At 38.7% G+C, this 11,670-nt stretch overlaps 1 protein-coding gene across 2 annotated transcripts; it reads right to left on the reverse strand.

Moving 5' to 3' along the window:
• Window positions 1-132: 132 nt before the first annotated feature.
• Window positions 133-7,106, reverse strand: SIKE1 (suppressor of IKBKE 1). 2 transcript variants are annotated; one of them, XM_027090923.1, is made up of 5 exons: window positions 6,856-7,106; window positions 6,517-6,622; window positions 5,450-5,592; window positions 4,133-4,246; window positions 133-2,260 (listed from the first exon to the last, which is right to left on the reverse strand). In XM_027090923.1, exons 1-5 carry the CDS (start codon window positions 7,012-7,014, stop codon window positions 2,159-2,161), a joined length of 624 nt encoding a protein of 207 aa, XP_026946724.1. In that variant the 5' UTR covers window positions 7,015-7,106; the 3' UTR covers window positions 133-2,158. The 2 variants fall into 2 exon arrangements, with proteins under 2 accessions (XP_026946724.1, XP_026946725.1); XM_027090924.1 differs by lacking the exon at window positions 133-2,260 and adding an exon at window positions 2,395-2,617 and having other exon boundaries at window positions 6,856-7,043.
• Window positions 7,107-11,670: the final 4,564 nt, after the last annotated feature.

Genomic DNA, 11,670 nt, shown 5'->3' on the forward strand with positions numbered 1-11,670 from the left:
TTTATAGTTATCTGAACTACAATGTGATAATTAGAGAGTATTTATGAAAAACACTGTGTACCTGATAGGTTGCTATATAAGTGAAATATAAACCCTTGCACTTCCTATAATTAGACTCATTACTGAGTAAAATTAGCTGATATTCTCAAAATGAGATTTTTATTAGAAAAGATAAGTTTGTACTAAAATTTTGCACATCAGTCAAGTTCCATCATCCACTGCAAAATAAACTTTCATACCCATTCAGACCAAAGTCAAGAACATTCCTTCTCCCCTTCAATTTTCTAACTACACACTATTTTCATAGTATTAACACCAGCTAGAATTCACATTATATAGGGTGCTGAGAATTCTTGAGGCTCATGCTTCAAGCTTTTGATTTACCAGGGGGAAAAGTTAACATTTAGATTTATCCTGATATCTGAGATGTAAAGAACTTTACAAACAACTCTAAAGGAACATAAAGCAGATAAAGGGACACCATGTTATAGTTTAACGGGCCATTTGATTACCTTATCATTTTCACTGAAAGCTGGCCATGGCAGCTGACCAATGGTATAGGGTACCTGCCTCCTGAATGGAACTGTGGAACACAGAGTGGCACTTAGGACATATACCGCAAGGCAAATGGCTAAACTAAAAGTTTACATACTCTTAGGAAATGAGATAAAAACATCCATACTTCGGGTGGAAATTGTTCGCAGGATTCTGAATAGAAATTTGACAAATTCAAAAATGACATACCGATTCATTACAGCCTACCATTTTAGGCAAAGTCCTTTGGTATTACTGGGATCAGATGCTCTTAGGATATCATGGAGAAATTCTGTTGTTTTATTTGGAGTTAATTCTTTATGGCTGTACAAAAAAAACGTTACACCACACAAAGCACTAACAAAAAACTCTTTCTAATGATGTGTCTCTCCCATGCAGTATAGTGCTTTCGGTTACTGGGAAATATTGACAGGTTTAGCATTCATTATTTCAATTATTTTGGGGCAAACCTAAATTGATAGTATTACATGAAGTAATTTATAAGTTTGAAATGTGAGTAAACTGAGATGGGGGAATGAAATGATGAGTGGGCCTAGCTGACCACTTAGCATTTGAATCTCAACACAGCTTCTATGAATGTAATAAACTCTCATTAAGTGATACAACTTTGCTTCCTGTGAAAAATGGATCTAAAAAGAAAGCCAACTACTAGTACTAGTAATGAAAGATATCCAAGTAAGTCATGGTTCTTAATTATAAATGAAAGTTATATATAAACTGTAGAATGTAGTACCTAAGAACTATGATGTGAATAAACCAATTATATCTTCTTCACACTGGGTAATCTACCCAAGCTGAAGATTTCCTAGTAGGACAAAATTGAAAAATTGACTACTAACATCTAATAGAATAAATAAAAGTTACTTTTAGCATCTGAACTAAGAGCACATGTGTGTGTAAACACACACAGGACAAATTTTTCAGCATTCTTTGAACAATACGATGATTATCCTACCACTAGTAAAAAAACAGTTGACTTATTTTCAAGTATGTTTCCCAGGGACTAGCAATAGGTTCTCTCAAATTAAGAGTAAAGACACCAGGCCATAAAGTGCCAACTCTTAGCACCAGAGAGACTTAAAACATCAAAAAAGGTGAATGACATTACAAATTAGAGAATCTGCCAATCTACTTCTGTGGAATTGTATTATTTTTCTCAAATGGAAACAAATCCAGGTTTATGCCAAATATATTGAAAAAGCTAATCTCTTTTTAAAATTTTTAAGAATTGCAATTTACAATCCTATATAAAATAAAATTGCTGGTTTATAATAAAATGCTCTAAGTTTCAGAGATATGAAAGAACAAAAATGAACTGAAAACAGTTCATATAAATTGAGGTCCCAGAAATGAAAATTAAAAGTAGTCTCTTAGAGAAAGGAATGGTGAAACTCAGTGTATTTTAGTGAGTATTTTCACTAACATACCCCAAAACTGTTTCGTGGACAGCCACTTTTGACTGCGAATTCTAAACTGCCACTTGATACATTTAATCAACGTTAAATCAAGTCTGAGGCAAGACACTGAATGGACAATACTCGAATAGAGAGATAATAACTTCCTTCCTCGATAAACAATCTCTAGCCGTCATTCACAAGTTGAATTATTTGATAGCTTGGGAAGCAGTGTCCATCGAGTTTTCCTTCCTGACCCGAAGAGACTCACTACTGATGGACAATAATTCTCGAAGTTCCTTATTTTCAAGCTGGAAAAAAAAAGTATATGTTCATTTCAGGTATTTTGACTGTCAAATTGCATCAGAACACATTGTTTTGGGCCTGAAACAGAAAGTATATTATTTTAATTTTAAAAGTTTTAAGGAAACAAAAGAACTGAGAATTTCCTAAAATTCTACTTATTTATTCATTTAAAAAACATTTACTGAGTAATTTCCACATGCCACGTGTTAGGACTACACAGAAAAAAACAAGGTCCCTCTCCACTTGAGGAATTCACTGCTTGTCAAACTCTTTATGGTTCCCACAAGTTTTAGTATTGTTTCTTCTATCTTTCAAATTCCTAATAATAATTTCACTCTGGTCAATCTTCTCTCCTAGACGTCCTACGGTTTTGGAGAAAGGAAGGAAAGGGGGAAAAGAATCACTGGGCACACAGCCAGGTGTCACATGCGTGTCTTACATCTATTATCTCACACAATAGGTAGGGTAAGTACCATTGCCTACATCCGTGTTCTCTTTGAGATGAGGACACTGGCCCACAAAAGTCCAAAAACTTGTCCAAACTTAGACAACTTAGATGTGGTATTGCTGGGGTCTCAATCCAATGCCCCTTAAAATATTCAGTAAAATTTGTCCCACATTTCCTTAGGCTGTTTCCATAAGTGAGATAAATTAGGGACGGCGTAGACAAGATCATTCTATCATTTTACCTAACTCCTAGCTCCTAATTGGGACCTTGCCACTCCCTTTGATTTCCAGGTAGGGCAGTGTGCACTCTTCATCCTTATTCTCTCTGCAGGAAATTCTGGGAAGCCACAGCATTTTCAGGTTTCACTGAGAGTTAGAGCCCATGGTCATTAAACCTTGTACCATATAAAGTGCTTCCCTCAATACTCTGTATCTCTCTCCTAGCATTTATATACCATTTCACACCAAAATACTACTAGTCTTATTCCTTTCATTAGACTCTGAGCAGGGACCCTGTCTTTTTCTCTCTAGTATTTCTCAAAGGGCCCATGACAGCATCTTGTAATAAGGAACATTCAAATCATCTATTGCAGGGGTCCCCAACCCCCGGGCCTCTGATGGCTTCTGGTCCACGGCCTGTTAGGAACCGGGCCGCACAGCAGGAGGTGAGTGGCAGGTGAGCAAGCGAAGCTTCATCTGCCACTCCCTATCGCTCACATTACTGCCTGAACCATCCCCCCATCCCCACCCCTAATCTGTGGAAAAACTGTCTTCTACGAAACTAGTCCCTGATGCCAAAAAAGTTGGGGACTGCTGATCTATTGTAATGCTTTTCCTTAACAATTTTATGGGCACACTAACACCCCAGGCCTTTCTTTGTAAATTACTCCCATTTTTAATCAAAATATTACAGAAAATAGCTTTTAAAAAAAATCAAGACTATCCAATAAAAATTAATTTAAAAAAAATCAAGACTATAAGACTTATAAAATAGACTGCAGTCCCTTGACTTTGTTTCCCAAAGGCAACCACTTTTAATATTTTTATCTATTTCTTTTGGTATTTACTTCCATAATTCTACATAATATGCCCGGTACTGCTATTTCCTGATCATGAAGTTTAGACATTGCCTATTTGAGTTCTTTTTATGGCAGATGAGGCACCTTAGCTCACATGTAATCTGTCCCTTCCACTCTCTCTACCCTCTCAATATGATATCTCAATTTCTAGCTAATACACAGTTGGCATTTTCATTGTTTGCTGCTGATTACATTTCCTTTCTTGAAAAGGGTATGGAGGATGTATTTTAATTTTAAATCAGACCACAAAGGAAACATCAGTACATAACAGTGATAATACAGTGATGGCGTATCTTCCAGAGTCTGAAATCTCCGTAAAATATTGTGAACCTAAAGTATCAACAATCTTACCTCTAATTGTGCTAGTTTTTCCTGAATCTTACAAAATTGATCATCATCCATTTGAACTGCTTTCCTCATCACTTCTCCCATTTCACAGATTCTGTCGATCTGACTCTCAATTTCCTGTGAGGATATTAAGAATAAAAAGGTGAAAAAGTCATCTTTTTTACAGATAGGAAGTTCATGAAAACATGTGCATTATGATGTTAAAAGTTCATTTAATCTGTGGTACAGAGGTTACAAAGGAGTTTCACTACAATCTAAGTCCTCAGAGGTAAAGCCATAATAAAGTTATCTTGTGATATTCACAGATAATTTGTTTTCAAAAGATCAGTTCTAGTCTAACCACCCATTGGACACTGGACACTATCTCTAAATGGCTGTTTAACTTAAATTTGAATACTTTTATTGGCAGGAAGCTTACCATATTCCAAAGTATCTTATTCTATCATTGGACATATCTCTTAGCAAGTTTTTCATAAAAGCTAAACTCTGTCTCCTTCAAGGATCAAGTTTTCTCCTCTGGACCACAGATTATTATCTTGTCCAGATGTAACCCATTCACATATTTAAAATATCCCTGTGCCCTATGACTTTAGTTAACTGAAGTCATTAAAATGCTTCAAGTGGGATCTAAGATGAAACTTATCTTCCATAAATTCCACTGCAGTAAATAGTGAGGTGTCAATCTATTAATCTAGGATTAAATGATATAGTACCTGTGAATGTACAATGACAACTCTGAAGCACTCTACAAACTTAAGAACAAGTACTCAGTCTCCCAAATTAAATCATAAGCAACCAAAGTATAGAAACTATGCCATGTCTTTTATTTTTTTAAACCATACTTCTCTCTCCTAACAACATAGTATGATGCTATGTAGTTCAGTTTAATAAAAGTTTACTGACCCCCTGCTATGTGCCAAGTACTATGTTAGGGATAAAAGATGAATTCATGCTCCTTACAACCAAGGAGCTTACAGACCAGTGAAATGTACAATAATAACTACCCAAGTATTTACTGAGCACCTTCAACACTAACTGGCATTCTGTTTGGTGGAAGAGCTAACTAAGCATTCATTAACATCTTGAAAAGAGATCTTGGTGAAGGGGGGAGGAAATTTAGTCTTACTCAAATAAAAGGCCCTGAGCAGCCCTTTACCCCCTTCTTTCTATTCATATCTTTACAAAGCTATAGTAAAACCTACAGCAAATGTGATAAACATGAAAGGAAAACAAGCTTACTTTTCTTCAAAAGCAAACACACAATCTAAAACAATTTCAAGATTTCAATTCATTTAGAATGTATTCATCAAAGTTTCTTACTGCAGAGTGAGACTGGTGAGCTTTCAGGACTGGTTCAGCATCCACTGCTTTTTTAGCAACCATTAATTGTAACATCTGTTTCCGGTATTTGCTCATGATGAGTTCCAAAGCATCCTGGTGTTCCTCCAAGGAAACCCATAGCTCTATCAAAAAAATAAAATAACTTGGCAGTGATGTCTGAGAGATACGTCCTAAAGCCAAACTCAAACAGTTGGAATTTTATGACACTTCATGTAACATTATGAATCCAAAGTTGTAAATTAGTGTTTAAGTCCACAGAACTCAAGTTATGGTCTATGTGAAAAATATCTTTCTAGGCAGTGGCAGCATAATTTGGTAGAAACAACACGGGATGTGGCCTCAGAAGACATGAGTTTAAGTTTAGTGCTGTGAGTCACTAGATTACGACTCTTAAGCAAATCATTTAACCTCTCTGAGCCTATTGCTTATCTGCCTTGTAATAATAAAAACCTTGCTTGTCTACCTCAAAATGAAGATGTGAGAATGTAATGGCATGATACACGTGAAAGCCCTCTGTAAACTGATATACAAATAACTATTCATACTACTATCATTAATAATGTATTCATCAAGCCCAAGAATATACACCCGAGGATACGATTTACCTCTTCCACCTTGCACAAGGAACATAAAAAAACCTTCAATCTTAGCTTTAATGTTTATTTCAATTAATATTTAAACATTAAAATTTAAGTCCTTGAGGATATTCTCTTGTTATGCAAGCCTCCATGTTGGGACACCTAATAAGCCATGCAATAATTCAACTCTACTAAGCACCTCTTTGATAAGCTGCCTTTAAATAAAAAATCAGTAAGACCTTGAAAAGGGTAATGTAACAAACTTTACTGATACTGGGCGAGCACAGGCTAACTTTCCTGTTAAAAGTACTGACTTGGGAGGCGAGAATTCTACCACTGAACCACCAATGCCCCTCTCTGACTTGGAAATACATACAGAATGTGCGCTTTTGTGAACAGTTTTGCAAGAACTTATGAAATATTACTGCTTATGAAAAAATCATAACTACACAAAAAGGCCTGACCAACCTCTGTTTTCCTGCTGCAAGTCTCTAATCTGTGTATTCTCTTGGGACAGCAGAATGTGAGGTTTGTATTTGGACATGTCCTTTATATCGGATGCATCCTCTTGATACTGGACAAACAGAGACAGACTAATCGCGCATTAAAGAGAACAGCCGCAGATGCAACTTAATAGGCAGGAGGCAGAGCTTCAGGGCAGCATCCTCAGCCCCGACCCCGCAGAACGTTCTCACCACCGCCCTCTTGGACCAGGACAAAATTCCAGGCCGAGTGCCCACTCTACCTCACCCTCCACCCCTCAAGTGCCCGGAACCCGAGGGCACGAACCCCTACCCTCTGCCTGACCTGGTCCGGAAGCGCTGTCCCCGCCTCCCGCATAGCGGCCACCCGCCGGTGCAGCGCCGCTGATTGATCCACTAGCGACTCGGCGGCTGCATCGTGCTCCCGCAGCCTCTCCAGTAGAGTCTTAGCGTCTGTCAGAATCTTCTCGATGGTGCAGCTCATAGCGGCCCCAGGACGACAGTCGCAGAACCGCTCACCTGTGCGAAGAGTTCAGATCTCCCTGAGCCGGTCTCAGCTTTACAGACGTCACTTCCGGGTACGTTTAAAAGGCGCCTCGGTGGTAGCCGCGATATGCGCTTGCGCAGTGGCAGCCTAGGCGACCGGTGACCCGCTTCAACCCGCGGCTTTTCTGGAGTCTCGCCCAGGTCACAGCCCTGGAAGCCTGCCCTTGCCCCGCCCTTGGTTTCCTGTTTCCACAGACTGGTGGTCGAGTTGTGTTAAAGCTGGGCTAGTCCGAGTTTCTCCTTTCCCTACTGGTTTTTTTTTTTTTTTTTTGCGGTACGCGGGCCTCTCACTGTTGCGGCCTTTCCCGTTGCGGAGCACAGGCTCCGGACGCACAGGCTCAGCGGCCATGGCTCACGGGCCCAGCCGCTCCGCGGCATGTGGGATCTTCCCGGACCGGGGCACGAACCCACGTCCCCTGCATCGGCAGGCGAACTCTCAACCACTGCGCCACCAGGGAAGCCCTCCCTACTGGTTTTGATTGATGTGGATTGTTATTGTAACGGTTTTTTTTAAAAAAAAATTTTTTTTTAATATTGGTAAAATACGCATAAAATGTATCATCTTAACCATTCAATAGTAGTAAGTACTTCAGGTTGTTGTGCAGTCATCGCTACCATTCATCTCCAAAACTCTTTTGATCTTGCAAAACTGAAACTCTGCACCCATTAGACTTTCCCTATTCTGCCTTCCTCCCAGCCCTAGGCACCACTATTCTACCTTCTGTCTCTGTGAATTTGACTACTTTAGTTACCCCATACAAGTGGAATCATATAATGTGATGGCTTATTTCACTTGGCATAATGTCCTCAAGTTTCACACAACGTTCTGTTCATCCATTCATCTATTGATGGACCCTTGGGTTGCTTCCACCTTTAGGCTGATGTGAATAATGCTGTTATGAACACATGTATAAATATCTGTTTGAATCCCTCTTTTCAATTTTTTCGAGTGTATACCCAGAAGTGGAATTGCTGGGGCATGTGGTAATTCTATTTAAAAATTTTTGAGGAATGACCATACTGTTTTCCACAGTGGCTGTGCCATTTTACATTTTCACGAACAGTGCACAAGGGTCCCAATTTCTTCACATCCTTGTAGACACTTGCTATTTTCTGGTTGTTTTTTTAATAGCCATCTTAATACGTGTGAGATGGAGTCATTATTTTCTGCTTACCTTTTTTTTTTCTGTTTTAATTCAATTATTAATTGAAAATAAATTTAACCAGAACAGCAATGACTTGTGCTGTTATATTGGTTTATGAGTTTACCTTGTCAAGCTTGTGTGTCAAACTTTGTTCTTTTTCATTAATTACTTTAATACTGTAAATACTTTTGGAGAGTCTTGTTTCAGGCAGTGTTTAGTGTCTGGGAATACAGCAGAGAATGACACAGGTCTTGGCCCTTAGGGAGTTTATATTCTTTTTTTTTTTAAACATCTTTATTGGAGTATAATTGCTTTACAATGGAGTGTTAGTTTTTGCTGTAAAACAAAGTGAATAGAGAGTTTACATTCGAATGGGAGAAAGAGTTCATACTCTTATAAGTAATTGAAGGTAATGACATGATTAGGAACATGGTGAAAGGGGCAAGAGTGTCACAGCAGTAGTGAGAGGTCAGAGAATGGGGTGCAGGAGGAGAATTGGGCTTTTTACCTTTGTATTCCCAGCAGATTCTGGAAGAAAATCTGCCTACCACACCTCCTATAGATAATACTGCTGGCCCACCTATCCCACAATTGCAGAGTTTGCAAACAATGTTTTAATATATTCTTTTACTAAAACCACAATTCCAAGCAATTAGTGCTCTCCTCCACTTTCCCACACAATTTGAACCACAGTCCCACAGAACATTTACATTACGCAAAGGAGAGGTGCTAAGTATACACAACAGGCAGTGGCCCTTAGGAGAGACAATCTAGTGGAATTCTCTAATTCTCTTTTTGTTACACTCATACAATCTGTTCCTACTGAAATCTGGAAGACGACATTTTAGGTCCATTAGAAAGCCACAAAAGTATGTAATCGACTCTATTGAATTCTACTTCTTATTATGCTATCCTGTGGAATTTTTTTCCGATTACCATTCTATGCTGTGCCTCAGGAGGCCTAGATCCTGTCCTCTCCCCTTTTTCCTAACCTGGGAGGCCAACGTTTACATTAGAAGGTATACTGGTTCTATGGTACCATAACCGTCTCTAACACCTGGTCTATGGAAAGGATTGTATCCAGAATTGCTATCAGTATTGACAGCAATACTGATGTTAAGTGCTTACTCTGTGTCTGTCACTGTTCTAAGGACTTTATAGTAAAGTTATTTAATCCTCACAATTACCATATAGGTTAGATTTCCTGCAAACAATGTCTTATGCATCAGAGAGCTTTAGTATTATCTATCTAGCTCAAATGTTTCTTTCCAGATATTGACCACTTTCCCTAAGTCAGCTTTTGATTACACAGGTCCATAATTCCTTATTCAAAACCTTGGGACATGATGTGTTCTGAGATTCAGAAAATGTAATACTTTAGAAAGGTAATAAGATCCATATACTGTATATTATATATACTCCTGGCAGGGTCTGAATGAATTATGTGCATCTTTTGCACATATATTGCATTTTTAATAAAACTGACTGCCTAGAGTTAGTAGTATTCTTCATATTTCCAGTCTTAGGCTGCTCTGTGACAGAATATAATTACTATTTTTCTTTAGGAGTGTGCATGTTTTTGGTATAAATATTTGCTTATAATAGATTGGGAGGATAGTCCACAAGAGGAGCATGAAGGTCTGAAATTCTTTTCACTATAACCTGGAGGAAAGTGTGTGAAAAGGAACTGGACTGGATCTTACATGAAGTGTCGAAATAGGATAGTGAACCACACATGGGCCTAGTTAAGGCTGAGTGAGTCAGACTTTGGAAACTGTACTGTCAACTAATATGGATTGGCTTCCTGGAGCCAGGGTCCATATCATACTTTGCATGGTGGGAAATAGGAGATCTTTCCTGAATTCAGTGCTTGTTCCCACTATCAGTCATCCTTGAGGAGAAAATGTGGCCCCTACCTAGAGGCCAGCTTTTTCTCTGGCTGGGTCTGAGAAAGAGAGCGAAAGCCCATGGCTTGGAAAGGAAAAGATAATGCTAAAGTGACTCCTGATTTTGGGAGGAGAGCTGCCATTCTACAACACCATGACCAACTGGAGGATAAGGAGAGAGCTCACTGGTAGAGAACCCTCAGGGATAAAGTATTGCCAGTAGATTCTAGGGCAATGATAATTAAAATTTTGTTTTAAATGATCATCTTTCCTCGTGTTGTAGTCCCTTTTATATTTGAGCCAGCAGTTAAGTTTATAAATACTAAAGCCTCAGGTTAGCTGTACTTAGGGATTTTAGGTAGGTGCTTAAGTCTACACTTGGGGCAAAGCTTTAGCAAGATAATCCTGGTAGGATGTTGAAATGATTTTGAGATAGCATGAAGAGATCTTGTGAGAAACACAGGGAAGTAGACTGAAGTAAGAGATGGCAAGAAACAATAATATATTTGTGGAACATGTAAGCATTTCCCAAGGAATCTTAGAAATACTTAGGGAGTGGACAGAACTCCCTGAGGTCACATAGGATGGGGGCTTAGGCTATGTTAGCTGGACATTAAAGATAAAGGTGATCACCTCAATTCTGGAGAACTTGGGGAGAATTTGAAGGTTATACTTGTAACCCAAGGAACCTTGACTAAAGCTTACCAGGATATGGTAGGACCTTTTTAGAGGGCAGAAATCTGGGGCAATCCTGGCTTTGTCAGTCTTCACAGGGTAGGTCTGACTGTGGGGAGTGAGAAGCTTCACCTAATGCTACACCTTTAAGTCCGTCTGGCATACGTGATAATGTTAGCTGGAGACAGTCTGGTGCTGTTTGTGTCTAAGTATTAAACTTCGTTTCCTCTCCAACCCTATTTCTATCTGACTCTGATTCTTGGCTTCACTTCTTGTTTACAGTTCTGCTCCTACTCATTGGACTGTCATCAGTATTTGGTCTTCCCTGTTGGACTCTTGGCCCTTCCTTAAGGATTTGGATCAGAGCCACCTTAGTTTTTCAGGCCTCAAAAATCAAGCTTTGTTTTGGGGTGATGAGAGTGCTCTAAAATTAGATTGTGGTGATGGTTGCAGTACTCTGTGAATATACTAAAAACCATTGACATGTACACTGTAAATACATGAATTTTATGGCATATGAATAAATATGTGAATAAAGCTGTTAACAATCAAGTTCTGGATCACTGGCTAGTCACAATAAAAATAATAGTAACTTATATTTCTAGAACATTCACTATGTGCAGTGAAATGATCTTAAGGCTTTATTCATAATTCTCACAACAACCTTATGAGGTAGGTATTATCACTACCCCTACTTTAACAGAGAAGGAACATGTAATTTTCTCTAGGTCATACTGCTTATGTGTTCCAGAGCCAAGGTAAGAGTTGGGAGTCTGATTTCAGAATCAGTACTCTTTACCACTACACTGTAGTGTGCTGTTAGGGCAGGGTGTGAGTTAAGTATGTTCGTTTTTCTCATTAAAGAAGGAGGTAAAATCAGGTGCTGAG

Source organism: Aethalodelphis obliquidens, unplaced genomic scaffold (genome assembly GCF_003676395.1).
Source record: "Aethalodelphis obliquidens isolate GAN/ISIS:26980383/991018 unplaced genomic scaffold, ASM367639v1 scaffold70, whole genome shotgun sequence".
Classification (NCBI taxonomy): domain Eukaryota; kingdom Metazoa; phylum Chordata; class Mammalia; order Artiodactyla; family Delphinidae; genus Aethalodelphis; species Aethalodelphis obliquidens.

What these genes read in the sequence shown, in the direction of transcription:
- SIKE1 (XM_027090923.1), bottom strand. Translation starts at nt 7,014, where the DNA reads ATGAGCTGCACCATCGAGAAGATTCTGACAGACGCTAAGACTCTACTG. An exon ending in CTTGCAGCAGGAAAACAGAG is followed by an intron (nt 5,593 to 6,516) that starts GTTGGTCAGGCC and finishes TTTTTTTGATAG; the next exon opens with AGCTATGGGTTTCCTTGGAG. An exon ending in CTCACCAGTCTCACTCTGCA is followed by an intron (nt 4,247 to 5,449) that starts GTAAGAAACTTT and finishes ATATCCTCACAG; the next exon opens with GAAATTGAGAGTCAGATCGA.